Consider the following 20,317-nt stretch of genomic DNA (forward strand, 5'->3'; position numbering starts at 1 on the left):
ATAAATTGAACCGAGATTAAGGTTAATCTACGTTGGTGGAGACAGACATAAAGCCACAATCACACTATGGATTACCAGTTGCGTTACCCGGTTGACGATTCTATTTTAGCCAATCACAATGCAACAAGTACGAACTAGGCTTTAGGGTGCAGTTTACTTGATGCTACAAATGCTTCGAAGCATTTGATCGACCAATTTCACGAGAAAGAATTTCACTAACCGACCAATTAAAAAATATTTCAAAGCATTTATAGCACTAAGTGGATCGTAACCTAAATATTTTAATAAGTAATACCGAATCGATAAGATTTCACGATCTCTCATTAATGATTGTCATTACTGAAGAAATGAAGTTAATAGAGAAATGCTATCGTGGAGTTTGGAATCGGTAATGCGCAGAGTATTATATGGTAAAAAATATGATTTAACAGCATTAGCCAACAACAGTCTATATAATTGAAAACAATCTTCCCAGGTAGCAAACACACGTCATTTTGACGTCAAATTCTGGTCATGTTGGTACGAATGACATCAAGTGACTAAAAATTGACCAATGTTATAACGTCATTATGACGTTAGAATGACGTCATATTTTGATCTTCCTTAATTCTCCATTTGGAAACGTCCTAACATGATGTCATTTTGATGTCGTCGCGATAACACATATAATTTGCGAAATTAGAGAGAGAGAGAGAGAGAGAGAGAGAGAGAGAGAGAGAGAGAGGACGTCATTAAGACGTTATTATTAAGCGTCAACAGTGATTATTAGAGTGGATAGATATATATATATATATAAATACCCAAAGTAGTAATAAATTTGACGTTATTTGTCGCTATTTTAACATCTGAATTACATCAAATTAATTGTTGTTATTGGAAATGTCCTAACATGACGTCAATAATTTTGTAACATTAGAACGTCATTAAGACGTCATTTAGTGACGTCAGCAAAATTTGGTCAGTAAATGACCAAAATTTGACGTCAAAATGACGTGTATTTGCTACCTGGGTTGTTATTTCAATAACAGTATTAATGGAACGCCACTTTTTGTTTTAATAAAATGTTATTTGTTTCATTAATATATCATCATTGAATTAACAAGATTATTTTCAATTGGACTGCTGTTACAGATTGTTATTACTTGTTACTTGCACGTCGCTGGGGTGACTCGAGCATGTGTCGGGCGTCTAATGGTTTAAATAAGATAGACCGATAAGACGTAAGTGATCGCACGCGAAGAGATCATAGAATAAACCCTCTCTTCGATCGCGAGAAAGAATTTCACTAATCGACCAATCAAAAAAATGCTTCAAAGCATTTATAGCATATTAAATGCAGGATCGTACACAGAGAAAAATATCATTCTATTGTTAAAAAAAAAATGAGTAGTCAATTTATTTTTCTTTCTTCTTTCGGTAACAGTTATCTTTAACGCGAGAACTAGTCTGACACTGAGAAAAATGATTTGGTTAGATTAAATAGTAATTCTGGTGGAAAATGGACGAATCAGAATTTTCTGGTTAAATCTACTAGAGTTCTAGTTGAGACAGTCAGAATTTTGATTGATATAATTATTCTGGTAAAAATGAGAATTCTAGTAGATTTTACCAGAAATATTGTATCAGCCAGAATTCCTGTTATCTCAACTAGAATTCTAATAAATTTAATCAGAAAATTCTGACTCGTCCATTTTCAACCAGAAATTTTTTTCAGTGGAGCGATTCGCATCTTCCGCGCGTTCCTTCTGCCACCTGATGCCACCTGATTTTATACTCGAATCGAAGTCGAGCTACGTCCCTGTCTCTATTCGCTTCGTTGTCCCCGTGTCCAACCTGCCGTCTCCTTCACGCCCGTTTGTCTCGATTGTACTTTCTCTTTCTTTCTTCTCTCCCTCGTGCCGGCGCTCCACCGTCAAGTCGTGGAACACGCAACGTTTCGTCATGCGTATTCGGTCATTCACACACGGTATACCTGTTCCAACATTTGTGATGCACTCTAAGTGCGTATCTAAATATAGGAATGAGAATAGAAAGAAACGAACGGATGCTACGTCGGTCGTTTATTTTCGGATCGAAAATCTCCTTACGCTCGGAATCTGATCGATTTGCGCTCGCACGAGTTTTCATGCATCGCACTGATTGTGAGAAAAATGTCTGGTTGAAAATGGATGAACCAGAAAATTCTGATTATATCAGTCAGATTTCTGTTTGTCACAAGACTGGAATCAGAAAATTCTGATTATATCAATCAGAATTTTTATTAGATAAGACAATTAAGAAAATGGACGAATCAGAATTTTCTAATTAAATATCCCAGAATTCTAGTAGAGTGAAGACTATATGCGAAAAATGTCTGTTTAATTGAAATTCTTGTTGAAAATGGACGAATCAGAATTCCAATTGATCCAATCAGACATTTTTCTCATATAGTCTTCATCCTATTAGAAATTTAGTAGATTTAACTAGAAAGTTCTGATTCGTCTATTTCCAATCAAAATTTCACTTAATTTAATCAGACATTTTTCTCCGTATAGTTTTCATTCAAAATGAATCGTTGATCATTTATATACATATATAGACAACGATTGAATTGAAGGAGTGTCGAAAGAGCGCTGACGTATTGCACGATGCAAATCGCTGTCGTGGCACGTTAGATTGTGTTACTTGCATCGCCCACTCGAGCGTGTGCGATTCAAGTTCACTGGATTGGAAGCAGCCAGCGATTAATGTCGCTTTTAATGACGTTACTATCAGAGCTGTCACAATTTTTGTGATATAGATTGGGAGAAAGCAGCTGCGCGAGCTCTTTGAACTACAATAGAATAAATCCTATTATCTCATTTCGATAATGAATTTTGATATTTTGCGATAAATATTCAAATGTGCCTACGAAAACTCTCCACAAGTGAGAATTGACTCTCCAGAGCTTTGGCTGACGCCAAAATCTGTAGCACAATTGATGCTAAATCATGTAAAGCCTTGAACACAAAACTAGAAATTGTTTTGGAATTTCAAACAGAGGAAGAATCGAACAATCGTAAATGCAAATGGCTGAATTGTTCAAACGTGTTAATTTTTTCTCCATTCGAGATCTCGGAGCGATTTCTAGCACCGTGAACACAAGACTTAAGATTTATTGATGTTAATTAAAGAACTAATTAATTTCAAGGAATTTATTATTTGTTTTAATCGCACTGAAGAGAACTTTTTAATTGGTCGAAATGATCATTTGTGTGTGTTGCAAGAATTATTTGTAATTAAAACAAAATTTGAATGTTATTTCTCTTATGTCAGAACCAGAAATAGATAAAAAGTATAAGTTAAACTAAAGTTAATTTATATAGATAGAAACGGATATTAATTTTGGTCTGGCTATTATATTCAATTTCTAATGGCCGTTCCTATGTAACTAACTTTAATTTTGGTTCATCTAGTTTTAATTATAAGAATTCAAAAAGATGAAGAATAAAGTTGAAACGAGGTTAAAGTTAATCTACATTGATAGAAACGGGCATTCGAAAAATGAAGAGTTAGTCGTGAACCAAGATTAAAATTAAATTACATTGGTAGAAATAAGCATAAGTTGATTAATTTTCGCACGATAACCCAGTTTGGCTCATTCGCTCCTTTTTACGCAGCTTAATTTCAAGGAACTAAAATAAAATAAAAAATGAATACTATATATACTTTAATAAGAATAATACAATTTGTAGATATAAAATAAATTAAGAATTAAAATTGAATTATAATTGTGTGGACCTAAATAAACCCTCAGCTCCGGAGGGTTAATACCTTTAAAGTCTAATTGATACGACAGACCGAATCGAATCTCATCTTTTCTCTTACGGGTTACTCTTAAATTCCTATTTAGAACAAACGAATGTGAAATAACACACCGAAGGCTTGAGGGTTGAACTCGTTAGATCTATAATTAGTTGTCGTCGCCGCCGGCCGCGGTCGCTCGATAGACTTCCATTATTCCCGTCGAAAGGGCAGGCAGCCTGGACGTCGGAGCGGGAAAGGACGGTGTATCGCTGGAAATAGCATCGGACAAGTGCGGTGAGATATGAGGGCGCACCTGGCTGGTGCACTCGGCAACGAATTCACCTAGTGACGACGGTGACGATGACGACGACGACGACACCGACGATGGTGGTAACGAGGCAGCGCGACCTGTCGTCGGGTCGCGTACTATTCTCAAGGAATAGCTGCCCTAGAAACGAGCAAACGAGACGGCGCGATCAGGCGCGACCGTCTGACGCGTAATTCACCGAAACAGCTGGCGGACAACGATGGACGACGTTTCGGAGTAGCGTGGCCTGCGTAGCGCTTCGCTCAGCTTCGCTCAGCTTCGCTCGATCGACAGTGAATCGGAACGTCGATGACGTTGCAGAAATCTGCTGCGCGTCGAGAACGCGGGAGAGATTCACGGGATTGCCGCGGTGTTCCCTAATCTATCGTGACCGATGGGGAGTCGGTAGAAAAGCGATCTTGCAACCTATGGTGCGAATGTTTTGTTTCTCGGGCACCTAACCTACTTCATGGACACGGCGCTCGAGTGATAACACTTGGCGTGTGTGAACGCCTAGCCAATATCGGTGCTATCGCCGCGATACGATGACTTCATCGCTCGGCACTTCCTCGTTCCTTTGTCAGTATCGCCCGTGACGTCCGCGTACCTCCGAACGTAATCTACGACACATATCCTGGCAGACGAGCAATCGCGTAGCTAGTCACGACCACGAGGACATCTCCGGAGGCGACGGCTCGATCCTCCGGTTGATCCTCTTCGATTTCACGACGCGACCGCGAAGATGCTCCAGCGACGAAATCGCGGCAGAAGACGTGTTCTCGCTGTAACGTACCGTGTTAGCACGCAAGATGAACTCGCTGCTGAAGATGTCCATAATGGGCAACAAGAGGAATCTGTTGGTCCGAGACTCTCTACAGAAACAGCTCAATACGAGTGTTATGGAGATGCAGAGCGCCCCGGGGGTCGCCGACGACGGCGTGGTCGGCAACTGCGACGAGACCATGACCCTCTGTTCCGTTCTGGAGGCTATATTTCTGCACGGCTTGAAGGACAGCCTGCTGAATCGAGTGACGGAAGTTCTCAGCGGTCCCGACTTCGACGCTATGCCACAGCCAAGCTTCTGGGGTCCACTCTTAGTGTTCTCGCATCGTCAGATTATAGATCAGATACAAGCATTGAGCCAAATCACCACGGAAGTCGGATATTGTCGAGCGTGGATACGACTAGCGCTGAACGAGGGTCTGTTAGCTAGCTACTTTTGCTCTATAAGGAGAGACAATTCGGCCTTAAAACCGTATTACAATCGTTCAGCTTACATCAGGGATGTAGACCTCGTCGAAGTTGCGCAGAGATTAATAGAAAACTTGGATTATGTACGATTCGAATTGGCTTGCAACAGTAGCCTCTTGAACTTTTGGTCCTCCACTCCTCTACTTATAGCTGGCATCTGGTCTCCACCGATGAAATCTTGTCCCGTATTTAGCGCCGTAGATATAGCGAAAACGATAAACAGCGAGACGACCGATAATTTTGATGAAGTAGAAACTGCAAGTTCCATCGGTAGTTCCATCGGAATAGGATCTTTCACTTCCTCGCAATCTGCGTTTAATAACGTAGCAACTATCACGGAAGACGAGGCATTGAAAATTATTCTGACTGAAGAAAAATCCAATAGCATTATTCAACAATTGCACAATAATCCTACGGATGCTGTAACAAGCAGCCTACAAGAAAACAATGCCACTCAACAGTTATACAGTGATTCTGCAGATACTGCAAAGAACTCGAAAGAAGACGTCGAGCAAGAGGTCAAGGAGGTACAACGGATGTCAAATGGCAATGCAGAAAATACAGATAATATTGTTGATACGGAGGATCCGCTACAAGATGCTTTAAAAGACGAAATCGTTAATGATGCTAATGCGGCTACTGTAGGAAATTCATTAATAAGAAAGTTAGGATGGTCAACTTCGATTGAGGATTGTCAGTCTTCTTTAACTTCACCTGTGATATCTCACGGATCAAGCGTGGATGCACCTCGTACACCCGGCGAGGGTCCTACATACGATGCACTCATTCAAAGTTACCAAACTGGAAATAGCACGGTAACAGATCTGCAAGAATTTCTAAAGAAATATCCAAAGAAAGAAACTGTTGAAGAAGGATCCGCCAAGGTTCAGCCTGAACCAAAGGTATGTCCTCTCCTGATACAAAATATTTAAAAACGCAATTTTAAAACGCACTTTCATTATAATTCAACGATTAATTTTTATATTCCAGGCTGTGGTGAATTTCGATGAGCAGTTGGGTAATATTCCAAGGGAAAAAGGTTTAGACGTGCAAAATTACAGTTGTTTCGATTGCGGTTATGCAATTGGCATGACCTTCTCTAAAGCGCACGTGTGTGCGTACTCGGGCGATTACTACTGTTCAAAGTGCATGGCAGAGGGGCAATATCTCATACCGTCACGTATGATTCATAATTGGGACTTGAAACAATACTCCATTAGCCGAAAAGCCGCTTCGTATCTGGAAGACAAGCCGGCTCTGTTGGATATAAAGATCTTAAATCCAAGGATTTACATGGCAGTAGATGCTATGGCACAATTGCAGTCGTTACGGATTCAGTTGAATCTGTTGAGAGCGTATCTATTCACGTGTCGCGAACCTATTATTGAATCCCTACAGAAAAAGGTCACGCCGAGAGATTACTTGTACGAACACGTTCATCAATATTCCGTTTCCGATCTTCTGGACATACCCAATGGAATTCTCGCGCAGCAACTTCAAAAGGTTGTTGAATTCGCGAGGAATCATGTAATAAATTGTTGGCTTTGTAGTCAGAAGGGCTTTATATGTGAAGTGTGTAACGATACGAAAGTCATTTATCCTTTTGATATGGAGTCTACATTTCGGGTAAGAAACATATCTCGCTTTTTGTTATCTATTTTTTCCTTTTTTAATATTTAATTTTACAACAATTTATTTATTTAGTGTGGAGCGTGTAACGCCGTATTTCATGCAAACTGTTTAAACGCCAGTAAACCGTGCCCGAAATGCGAACGCAGACGTAAACGGATGGATATGCCTCTTTTGGATATGGGATGTACAGATCTACCGAACAGCAGCATGTCGTCATCTCCCACTGATATGAATTAATATATATATATATCGTTGATTTGTTAATATTTTATTATGCAGTATTGTTATTATGTTTGCATTCCGAAAAATTAATTTTGCCATGCATATTCTTGTAACTACGAATTTCGACGCCCGATATTTTCATGTAAATAATTGTATCATGTGCATAAAATGTGGAAATGTAACATATTTTTTATCAGTTCTTCTCGAATGTATATCTTCTCGAATTATTATAAACTTATATATATATTGATATAATTAAAAAAATATTTGTACCTTTCGAGACCGGCAGCTTTCTCGTACAAAACACACATTATATAATAGAGACATTTATTATAATTCTATGTACAAAAGTAGTAAAATATATGAAATCATTCATGACCTTCTTATCGCTATTTATTATATTTAATACTGTTGCTCTATTTATGTAATTTAATAAATTGACATGCTTTTTATAAGATTGAATTTACTTGATACGTTTGTACCTTGTGGCACATGTTTTGAAAACATATTTTGAATGTACAAAAATTTTAAGTTTATACAATATTGCAATTAACAATTCTTTCCCAGTGACATTTATAATAGATATACAATATAAGTCATACGCGTGTATATGTAAATGTAATAAAATTTTCTAATCTATTCTGTGAGGCACATTATTTTTGATAAATTGCCTTACTTCATTTGTTATGGTCATAAACTGTAAGATTAGAGATCTTTCTATATATGTATATTTTTTCTTTTCATTAATATTTTCATTTATATATAAAAATATTTTTATACAGATATTACACATAAAATCCACAAAGATAAAATTATTTTCCAGGTACCTATGTGATTAATATGCCTTAAATGTAATTACGAATCTAATAATAATGAAAATAATCATTTGCATGCTAGTTAAATTGAGATTGCGATAAAATAAAATATTGTGCCATGTTAATCTTAAAATTTGCTGGTTATAAAAAATACGTTTCTTTATATTGTACAATATTTGGCAACAATATAAGCGTCTGAAACTTGCAATCACGTTAAAAATCTTTAAATTTAGAATTATCGAAAAAAATTGTTTAATTATAGTCAATATTATATAGATTGCAATTCTTGATTTATATGTATGCATATATTATTATATATTACGCTATAAATATATCAATTTCACTGGAGTTTACTTTGCCAAATAGTATATATATTAAAAGTCCAGTAATCTATTATAAAATTATATATATATACTAATAATATTGAAACTAATTAGAATTGATATAAAAGAATATTGTAAGGAATAATGAAATTTTTCTACCAATATATACGTATTTTATACCATAGTGGACGAGATCGGAGTACGTTAGTGTATAGTATATACAAATAACATTATATATCATTATTAATCCTACATTGATATACATTGACGATAACCTAATATCATTTTTGTAATTTGTATAAAGAGGTGCCAATGTGCAGGATTAAAAATAGTCTAAAATTTTTATCTGATAAAAAATGTCATGTAAATAATACTAATCATTCTTACAAATATTTGTACTATCTCCGAGACGGCAAACTTGAAATATTGTCATGCTAATGATAATATTACAGTTTTGTCGTGCCTACGTTTTGATTCTTAAAGTACTCTAATACGAGTTTAACTCACCAATTTCTATACTGATAGTCCTTCCCGAGCAGTTAATGCAAGGTCTTAGGAAAATATGCCGAAGGTAAAATGGGTTTATCGGACAAACCTGCTCGTCTTAATCCGCCCTGCAAGCCAACGCTTGCAGTTTTCACTTTTGTACCATTCGAAATCACCGCTGGACCATTGTTATTCTCGATTATAGCCGGCGCCGAGGTTGAAGCCGTTGGATTCCCCGGTATTTTATTCAACGAATTGAAACGCTCCATAGGTGTGCTAGTACTTGAAATTAGAGGACTCTTATTGAAGGTGGTTAATCCTATCGAACTTTCTGTTACACCGACGCCCATCGATCGAGCTGTCGTGCGAGTAGTCTGATTAATGTTCGGATTTTGCACGATCGGATTTTTCATTGGTAATCCCGATAATGTACTAGGTTGTATTGTGCTGGGTGCAGGCGTGCGTGTTTCATATCGATTAGGAAATAATTTATTTGTTCTGGGTAACGTCAATGGAACGGAGGATGGTATCGTAACTGGAGCTGGAGTAGTAGCGCTTTGTAATGGCGATTGATTGTCTGCTAATCTCCGATTCAGCCAACTAATTACTGCAAAAGATAAGAACATCAAAGTATTAATTTTATGATTTAGAAACATTTTTATTAACAAAGACAAAATAAAATGAGGTATTCTTACCGTTATCATTATTTTTTATAATTTTTTCTTTTTCCTCCAATTGATGTTGCAATGTTCTTATCTGTTCTTTTAAATTGTCTACTTCACTTTTTGCATCTTTCGCGTCTTTAACAAGACCTTCCATTTTGATTTCCAATTGACCAACTTCTTTCTGTTTGTTGTCTAACAACCTTTCTTGTTCGAGCGCTATGCTTGTTCTTAATTTTAGTTTAGATTTGGTTGATGCAAGTTCATTTTGTAATTTAGTTAAGATTTCATTGGCTTTTACTAACTCGTCACTTAAACTTTTTAAGGAATTTTGCTTGCGTTGCAATTGACTGTCTCTCTCAGTTAAGAGATCCTCTAAATGCTGCTTTTGTTCTTTACCTGTTTTTAACATTTCCATGTGCTTGTTAATGATTACTGTTTTGTCTTTTAATTCTTGTTCAAGCACAGCTACCTTTGTACGCAAATTATTAACAGCTTGATCTCTGTCATGGTAATCTACATCTAATTTTGAATTTTGTTTTTTGAGTAACGCCAAATCTCGTTCGGCGATATTAAGTTGTTTCTCGAGAGTCTGCAATTGTTTCACTTGCTCTGTACTTGTAGCTTCTAAAAAGGATTGTTTGTCCTTGTATGTCATGTTCTGTGTTCGTAATTCAGCAAGTTCTGTGTGTAATTGTTTCACAGTTTCAGAATGCCTCTGTTCAATTTCCATTTTTTCTTTTTCACTTTGCCGTTGCCATTCCAGTCGTGCTTGTGCTAATCTAAAAGATATAGTATAATTATTAATACTTATCAAATAATTCAAATAATTTCAAACCGATACAAAATATGACCTTCCAATATTATCCATTTATTATTCTAAAGATTCACATACTTTGCTATTATAAAATCAATATTATATTTATCGTTAATTATTTACAACATGACTTATATATGTACCTGTCTTTTTCTATACAAATTTGCTGCGATGAATTAAATTGTATCTGGTTCTTTTCAGTTAAATATTTTTGCTCCAGCTGCTCCAATTCTTTTGTTTTTGTTTCCAGCTTGCTTGTTAAATCGTTTAATCTAGTTTCTAAACCAATTGTATCCCTACTTTGTTTCGAAATATTCTCTTTCAGATGCTTAATCTTCATTGCCATGTGTGTTTTCAAATCCGAATCACTCGCGGGTGATATATTTAAACTCAGATGACAGAGATGTTTAAAATTATTCGTTTCCACAAGCTTAAAGTTCCAATCTCCAGATTCCTCTGCCAACAACAGAAGGAACTTTGGCGGAGTTTTCGACAGTTGACTCGTTCCCGGAATCTGACATTGCTCCAATAAGCATATCAACTGAGTAGCAAAGTTATCAAAGTCAACTAACAGACCCTGCTGTGCTTTCAACACCTTAAAGTCATCTTCGGTGATGAATAGAGAATATAGAAAACACGAATCATCGTCATCAGACAGCATCACACATAGACTCTGAAACAAAAGATATATAAAAAAATATAATTTATGTAACAAGACTCAGCAAAGAATAGTATATTGGGAACGAAAAAGAAAACTATTCGTGGTTATTCTTATGGATGGTTATTCTTATTTCAAGACCGTCGTAAATAATGTCCTAAGATGCTAATATGACTTTTTGTCCAATTCATGGTTAATTTTTAAATTTAAGATTATCTTAAGTACCGTCTTAAAATGTCATGAACCAATCAGAGGGCTGTATATTAGTATCTTAAGATATTACTTAAGATGTTGTAAAATAATGGACTATATGAATATGAATATCGTAAAGAGAATAGTCTCTAAAGACTGATTATTTAAGACAGTCTTAAATATAAGAACCAACTACCGGCCTATAGACGTTCATCGAGTATAGAAAATTAAAAGAGAAAAACGCAGTTAACATCCATGCAACGAAGCCGTCTTACTTAACGTTTTTGGGCAAAACTCGGAAAGTTACCTTGCGGCAAACCGGACTGATGCCAGCGTGAACCTCGACATTGACTCTGAGATCCCGCTGGCGCTCCTCTTTATGCTGCGGCTTGACGTAAATCCTTTGCACCTTCGTGTAGAGAACATCGACATTGTTTAGCTGCAAGCCCGAGTCGGCGATGATCGTGCCGCCTGCTATACTGTTGAGATAGTTCATCGTTCGATCGCGCTCTCGGCAAGCACTCGTTGATCTCGCGTTGCTCGCCGCGTCTCATTTGTCGACGTTGCGGGAAATCCGGCCGAAATGCGCTCAAACGTATACGATATTTACGAGCCGCTTCGCTCAGCTCACATTGCACGAGACGCAAATAAACGCACGCGTATCAGAGACGCGTATACGCGGCGCTTGGTGTCGCCATCTTGACGGCACGCATTACTACTAACTTCACTCTCGATACTCCTGACTTACTGACTAGTTCAGATTAGTTGAAGCGAGAACGTTTTTCGGGATCGAGATTGTCTTTTTTTCTATCCTCCGAACTCGGAACATAAGCGATCGCGGGCGTAACGATTACGAAAGTTTTGTAATCCAATTTTGCAAGGTACGACGTAAAAGACATCGCGAAGGTATCGATCAAGATTTATCCCCTTATTTCAATTTACTTCTGTCCGTTGAAATCATCATGGCGCACAGAGTTAGATTTGAACGATTTATCCATTCCTATACGAATATAGATTAATTATTTTAATCTCGATTTAATTCACTCTTCACGTATAAATTTAGGTGGCTTAAAATCGTGGAAAATTTTTGCTCTTAAAAGGTGATAAATATATATTTGAGCGTTGAAAAGAGAGAAAACGAAGATGTTGAGTGTAAAAAGTACAAGCAACGCGAACAGACCTCTTTTTTTCTATAGAACTAGAAAGAAATTACAAATTGGTTAAATCAATTGTTAACTAATCTACATTGGTAGAAATAAACAATATTGTTATTTAATTCAAATAATGCTTGTTTTCACCAACGTGGATTAACTTTAGTTCGACGGTTTACTCTATTTTTTCTAGTTTTATAAGAAAGAAAAAGATAAAGAGTAAGTCGGAATCAAGATTAAAGCAATTATAATTTACATTGGTGAAAACGGACATTCGTCGTTCTAAAATCGAGAATCTGTTGATAAAAAACTTTGTTTTTATTTTATGGATAGATGAATAATTATATTTAGCTATTATCAGCACTACGAAATAACAAATAATCAACTTTAAAAATCGCTCCCCGTTTCTCGATGCATATCGAAGCGCTTTGCTATTTTATCCAATTCACGAAATTTCATCAGAATGTCTAAATAATTAACCACAATAATTTAAAATTAAAAGTAATTTTTTTTTACTTCCAATAAATCAAAGTATCGCGGTTAGTGCGTTAATTAAATACGATATTGAAAATTAACGGAACAAGATTTTTGGGCGTGACACTTCGAACGGAGATCATCGTCGTCGGCACTCGTTTTTGTTCAAGTATCGGCGCCAACGAAACGAACGACCGGTTGAAGAATTGCGTCCTGCTATTCGCAGTTGAGTTTCGGCGCGCGACGGTAACCGAGCACTTTGCCTTCCCGCGCGATTCTGTGAGGACGCGTCCGATTGGCCGGCGGTCGCCGCGGCGACCAATGAGCGGCCTGACCGAGACGGTGACGTAGCGTTTAAAGCGCCGTACGCGCTGAGTTGCGTCCGCTGTCGCCATGCCATGCGGCTGTTCTCTGCGATTGACAGGCTCGTTTGCGCGGTCGCGCATCTCCGCTCCGACGACGAGTAAAACGATCGCGATTGTTTTTGACGCGTGTCGACGGACGGCATTGCGAAGACGGCCGTGGAAGTGTACGCACGCGTGTGTTCAAGTGTTATACACGCGACGTGAATTCGTCGTGAATCTTTTGACGAAAATGACGGAGCTCAGCTCCCGCGTCCTGGCAACGGTTGGCGGTTGGACACGGCGGTTGCAGTTCGAACATAACGTCAGCGGAGCAACGCGAAGGTGAACATGTAGGTACTTTATTTGCAATGTTTTGCATTGTTTTATGGCACACGACGTGGCCGGTGATTCTCTCCAATTCTCTCGACTGATTGTCGTTGGAAAAGCAGAAATTGCCATTTCCGAATTAAGCCGCGTGTTCCGCAACACGTCGACCGGTGGTGCTCGTAGCGCCTTTTCAATTCTCCATCTCGGAGTCGCCACGCGATACGTGCTGCCCTCAAACGGCGACTCCGAAAGTTGCCAGCTGGTTTTATTTTCTCTTTTAGCTAATTCGTAACTGCAGTTACACATGGAGACTATTTTTATGATTACTATTATGCTAATTAGAGACAAGGTATACTTTTACTTTTTTTTCAAATCGATATAGTTTATGTAAAAACAGTATTAATTATTGCATTTAATTAATTATTGATATATGTATATTAATTAATAATGCATATAAACACATCGTACAAAAAAATGTACGATAATAAAAAATATACTAAATTTTAATAATCATTTGTGTTTGAATATCAACTAAATATTTACTAAATATAAAGAAATATTTATTTGATACAAGAACCATTAATTTGATTTTTAACGATATGTATAATTTTTTTAGTAAATAAAAATTCCTAGATAGAGCAACATGTCTCTTATTGATGGAATGTTGCTTGCAAACAAATATGTGTTTCTATTCGAATTGTAGCAACTAAATTGCATTTGTTGGCAAGATGATGCTTTCATGATATAAGAACTTCAGATAACTTACCATTGCAGCAACTTATCGATAACTTTAAAATCTTCATCATTAAAATTCATGCTGTTGCAGTCATGTTGTCATAATACAGAGTTGCTATAAAACTGGAAATCAGGGAAGTATCAGGGAAATTGATAACAGTTTTGTAAAATTTTCTGGAAAATTAAAATTCTTGGTTTTCAAAAAAGTAAATTATGCGTACATCACACATACGTAGTTTTGGAATACTGTCAACTTAACGATTAAACGCAAGTATTGTCAGCGACGTTAATGATAATTTACATTGCTAAGTTATTGATTTAACTATATAATTTTTTTAGTAAATAAAAATTCCTAGATAGAGCAACATGTCTGTCTTAATAAATTGCTCTCTCAACAAAATATTTGACGGTTTCTAAATCAAGACGAAACTACAAAAACTTTTAAAATATTATTCGAAGCATCAGGGAAAATCATGAAATTTTATCTGAAAATCGGGCAAAAGTTATGGAACTTTAGGACAAAAGAGTTTGTAGCAAGTTTGTAATAATTTATAGGATCACACAATTCAATCATATTGCTGACAACGCGAATTAATTTTGATGCTGCTATCTTGACATTAAACTGCTGGCAATACATACCATATGTACACTATTGTCTGCATGTTACTGCAATGTACATTCGAAATCGTTGAAGACAAATATACGGCAAGTTGTTAGCACAATAAGCAATTACAGATTTGCACGATTTTGCTGAAACACGCTTGATTATCTGGGTTTATTAACTATAAGTAAATATATAGAGAGTACTATTCAAATAAATATTTATTAAAATTTAGTACATTTTTCTCAGTGCACACTGAAAAAAAGTTTACTAAATCTTAATACATATTTTTTTGGATAGTACTAAGCAGAGTTGGTAAAAAACATACACGTGTTTTAAACAGTTTAAAACATGCTTAGTTGATGCTTTTAATATGTTTTAAATATGACTTTTTTATAATACTGTTTAAAGCATATTTGAAGCATTAAAACCATATTTAAGAAGAAACAATGTTTTATTCTAAAAAAAAAAAAACCATTAATCTTTACCAACCCTAGTACTACGTAAACATTTACAGTAAAAAAATTAATTAATTAAATTAAATTAAAGTGCATATTTTTTTCATGCTTACCGTAAATAAATAAGATCATATATGTGTCACGATGCCCACGCAAGATTGGATCGTTAAAGGAAAGGGATGTAATCATTCCGCGCGCCTGTGCACGCACATTCGCGTCGATTTCCACGAAATAAAAAGAGTAGAAACAAAAAGGGGAAACAAAGTCGTATTGCCCGACGATTCGCTGGAGGCGTTTTCATAAAAGACAGCTGTCGGCTGAATATATCAATATCGAACAGGAAGCCGATATCGCGGCTTCAAGGGGAAGCAATAATGCGACGGGCGTATTACAATCGGACGCACATATTCGTAACTATCACTTTCCTTATACACAGCCGCCTTTCGCATAGCGGCCAAGGGGTCAGTGCACTTAGAATCTTACCGTCGCGCGAACAGCTAACGCTGACTCATGCGCATGCGTGCATCCGGCGCAATATTTTTCGCGACCGTGTAGGAAATCCCGCGCGCGTGTTACGCGAAAATAGACGTAATCGTTCTCGCTTCTGCGATCTCGTTGCCGGTCGAATCGCACAGCCGGGGCTCTCGTAATCGTGAGAGCGCGAAACGTATCCAGGTCTGGCGGTCATAGGGAATTCGACGTTCTACCTACGTCCCTTTACCCTTAATGCTCCAAGCTCTTTCAAAAAAGACACGCACTCGCTATGCTTTTACCTGGAACAGTGTCAGGATTCTGCTAACTCTCTCTAATTCATAAATTGATTCGTAATTTTCTCGTTCTCTTCTTCTTTTATCGCGTGACTGCTGCCTGTAGGTACTTTCCGATACGTGCGGGTAACAACTGTTTGAAAGAGATCCCAGCCTAAAGCGTATTTGATAAAGTATCTGTCTACAATTATATATTTTACGTACGTTATGATCTTTTCTCTTCTCTCTCTCTCTCTCTCTTACTTTTTGCACTTATGCCTCTAACATGTATTATTATTATTTCATATTTTTTATGTATTTTTTTGGTTTTTCATTACTTGTAAATGTGTGTTTTTTATTATTTCTTTGTTATGCTTTTCTATTGTATAAGTTACTACTATCATTATTATTTTCTTTTCTTTCTGTGAATTTCCGTTCTTATATTTTTTGTAATTATTGTTATTTTAGCAATTGTTTTTTTTTTCTAGCGTTTGCCCGTTTCTACCAATGCAAATTAACTTTAATCTCGATTCAACTTGTTCTTTATCTTTTTCCAATTCTTAGAAGTAGAAAGAGATGAAAAGTTAGTTGAACCAAGATTAAATTAAACTACATAGAAACGCGAAGAAAATTTCTTTTTTAGAGCGCTCAATAAATAATGATATCTGTCTGTTTATCTTTTCGATTTATTTTGTGACGATTAGTCGAATGATTTCCTCAAAGAAAGGCAAAAACTCTGTCGAAACTCTGCTCAACTGATTCATTTGGAGTTGCCCGTCCCTTTTTTCGCGGTCGTGACGATAATTCCCGGGAAATCGTGAAGGAAGGGCAACCGAGTTTAACCGCAAAAGTGGAGCTTAAGACTCGATTATGAAGCCGTGACTCATCCGTGCCTGCTCGCGATAATGGGGCCGCTTATTCCACGTTTCGCAAATCCGCGCATCTCGAATGCGCTCCGTTACGCGCGCGCGGCGTTCACCAAGTCTTTGTTCGTCGTGCATCGTTCCCCTGCTCATAATAAAACCGTCCCTTCCTCCCTCGCCCCAGACTATATCTCGGATTTACGAGTAGCTGCGGCATTCGGACCGGAAAAATTCGATCCCCCCCGGTGAGATTTTCCTTCAATCACCCCCGCTCTATATACCCTGTATTTTCGTTTCTCTCCTCGTCGGAGCAGTCTCCTCGAAAGCTGCTGGGCCCTATAACCACCTGTCTCGTTCACAAAGGGAAGGAGGAAGGCGAGCCAACAGGTTTTAGCCGACACACCTGATCGGAGCCGAGGAGTATGCGTACCTGGCTTGGTTCCATCCGATGGATCGACGGAGTTTCTTCTTATACTTCTTTTCCACGTAATATCTCCTGTTACTTCCAGACTCGTAATCGATCCACATCCATTGCGATGCTCGGAATTGGTGAACGTTGCATCGATGCCTCGATCGATGCGGATGCGATGATATTTTGCCAATTGTGTAATATTCATTCTACAATTTCGTTTTCCTGGAATCCGTTGTAACTACACACGGAAAAATACTATACACAAGTAATATAATTATTTGTTTCGAGTATTTCAAAAATTCGTATATTTACAAATCTATTATAAATTCATTACAATCATTAAATATTCAAAATATATTTTATAAATTCTGATAAGTTTAATATACTTTAGTTAAGATTATTAAATTTTAATAAAATCGATTTACTTATTATAATATATAAAGTCGTTTTTTTTCTATCAGTTTTATTAATATAATATTCTTCAAAAGAAAATTAATAAATTTAGGTACACAGTAATGAGTTTTTCTAAAACTTTTAATAAATATATATTAAGATTATTATCAAGAAAATTATCTTAAAGATAATACCATTACTTAAAAGAAAGAAAGTAAATTGAGTAATCATTTTTCTTAACAATAGATTGGTATTTTTCTATGTGTAGATATTGTAATACCTGGGAATCAACCCGCAACTTGCATAATATATAATTTATAATAATATCGACAAGAACAGGAGCAATGAAAATTGGATAAAGGCAATTTAGATCTAGAGTGTATAGATAAGGAAAAACTTACAAAAAAAATTCCATGAACTACGCCATCAACTTTATTCTAAATGGTTATAATTGTAAGAATTGATCAAGCTTAGTTGAATATTCTCCTTAAATTTGACAGTGATGGGTCAATTCTTACAACTGCATACAACCACTTATAACTACGCTTACGCAATTACAGAATAGGCTTAAAAGACTGAGAGAGAGAGAGAGACTCATTCTCCTCGATACGCGTATAGATGCACCATTGGATTCGAAACCTCGTGTGAAATCGAGCATAATTTCTTTGATTGTGAACTCCGTTTTCTAGAAACAAGGGAAAAGCGGAGAAAGTGTAGTTATTATGCGTGATGTCTGCGTAGATTACGCATTGTCTACGTAGATTACGCATCGACGGTAGTTGGATGTAGTCTACACGCGAACATGGATTTCTATTCGCAGATTCGACGCAATTCGCGAGCTATCGATCGTGAGCACCACTGCATCGCTGGCTGGCGCTTTAAAGGGATATGTCCATATCGCGCTCGCGTCGCCTTAAAGCCTACAAGAGAGAAGAGAGAGGACCAGAGGTCTCTCGAGGAGCGTTATTTGGATGGTCTACAGCTTGGTGAGAGACCTGGCAACTACGCGTTCTCTCTCCTCTCTCTCCTCTCTCTCTCTCTCTCTCTCTCTCGTTCTCAAAAATGCGAACACGAGAAACCACACTATCATAAAATTGCCGATTGGCTTCGAGGTCATCGGCGGGAGGAATCGGCCTCCATCATATGTTGCTTTTTTTCACTCATGACTTTTATCAAAAACTACTCGTCGAAGAGTTGCGCCATTATCGAGATTCCTGCGTTTTTTTCACGTCAGAAGGAGATAATTTCGTGCGTAGTCCATAAAAAAAAATTGAGAGGATCAGATTCGATCAGATTTGACAATTCGTATTATAATCTGGATTTAATCTGGGGGATCTGCCCATTAATCTTTTTTTTTTTTCATTCAGCTTACAAGTTATAATAATATTTAACTGTAAAATTTTCGTTGAACATTAAACTTTGCGATACCGTATATTTTAAGAATGTATAAACAAATCTGCGCGAGCGTGAAGAAATCCTTCACGAAAATTCAAGATGTGAAACGTAAATCCAGCTCACGTAACTGTAATTGTAATCGTGAGCTGTGTTAGCGGTTTTGCAGCCTATCTCTGCTTGTTAGACGATAGCGTTCCAGTTTCGTGCGTTCATTTTGTTAAACGTCTTGTATCGCCAGTCTTGCGGCGTGCAATTTTGTACAAGATGATCTAATCACGAAAGGAAATTTCAGACCACGGCGCATGAGAGATGGGACGACACGACAGTATGAAATTCACCGTGATCTTTCTTTCTTTTTCTTTCCTAGAATTGCCAGAAATTTGATTATTATTTGCGACGAACGCGTGTCAGAAATATATGGAAACTGTTGTTTCTGCGTCGCAACAATCATTAATTTTTATAGGAAGCCACTATTGCTCGTTTCTACTAATGTAGTTTAATTTTAATCTTATTATTACTTCAACCAACTCTTTAATTTTTTCTAGTTCTAAGAATTAGAAAAAAATGAAGAGCAAGTTGAATTAAAGTTAATTTGCATTGGTAGAAAACTAGAAATGGGCAATAGTGGCGCTGAAACAGTCATTTTGAAATAAGGAGTATAACGAAATAATGAATTATAATAAACCTTACACTCAAATACGACTTTAAAAGCAGATCCTCACGTTTCAAAGATTAATGCTTTCGTATGCGCAATCAGTTCCGCACAGTATAGCACACATAATCTTTTTAAATAATAAAAAAAGAAAGATTTTGTTGAAATTTAAAATTTAGATATAGATCTGAAAATAATTTTGTTGTCTTTTAAGGTAAGTATTCATAGTCGATTCTTATATTTAAGACCGTTTTAACTAAGTCTTAAGATGTCATAAGCTAATTACAGAGCCGTATTAGCATCTTAAGGCATTACTTGAAACTGTCTAAAATAAGAATAGAGTATGAATATACCGACCTAAATAATTATGTAGTAATCCGAAGCATGATGAGCAATGCTGTAGCAAGTTTTAACATTCTACCAACCGGTTTGAGCGTCCTGCGTAATTATTTTGATGGTCCAACAAAATTATTTTTAGATCTGTATCTGATTAAGTTTTTAGATATTTCAGCAAAATCATCCTTTTCTTGCACAATTCAATTTTTCCATGTGATATATTGATCGATATATCACATTATTCCACGTCTTTCAGTCATTCAGAAAGCCGTTTGGTGACACAAAAGACGTATCGATCGA

The 20,317-nt window shown here is 36.8% G+C and overlaps 2 protein-coding genes across 2 annotated transcripts; one reads left to right on the forward strand and one right to left on the reverse strand.

Moving 5' to 3' along the window:
- The first annotated feature begins 3,909 nt into the window (after positions 1–3,909).
- On the forward strand, positions 3,910–7,358 carry Plekhm1 (Pleckstrin homology and RUN domain containing M1). The gene is made up of 3 exons (XM_018457152.1): positions 3,910–6,225; positions 6,314–6,949; positions 7,028–7,358. The coding sequence occupies exons 1-3, from the start codon at positions 4,882–4,884 to the stop codon at positions 7,190–7,192; spliced, it is 2,145 nt and encodes a 714-aa protein (XP_018312654.1). The 5' UTR covers positions 3,910–4,881; the 3' UTR covers positions 7,193–7,358.
- Positions 7,359–8,723: 1,365 nt separating this feature from the next.
- Positions 8,724–11,796, reverse strand: Sas-6 (Spindle assembly abnormal 6). Its single transcript, XM_018457153.1, has 4 exons — positions 11,438–11,796; positions 10,424–10,953; positions 9,497–10,245; positions 8,724–9,408 (listed from the first exon to the last, which is right to left on the reverse strand). Exons 1-4 carry the CDS (start codon positions 11,624–11,626, stop codon positions 8,855–8,857), a joined length of 2,022 nt encoding a protein of 673 aa, XP_018312655.1. The 5' UTR covers positions 11,627–11,796; the 3' UTR covers positions 8,724–8,854.
- Positions 11,797–20,317: the final 8,521 nt, after the last annotated feature.

The sequence above is a fragment of the Mycetomoellerius zeteki genome, unplaced genomic scaffold (genome assembly GCF_001594055.1).
Source record: "Mycetomoellerius zeteki isolate Tzet28-1 unplaced genomic scaffold, Tzet1.0 scaffold62, whole genome shotgun sequence".
NCBI lineage: Eukaryota > Metazoa > Arthropoda > Insecta > Hymenoptera > Formicidae > Mycetomoellerius > Mycetomoellerius zeteki.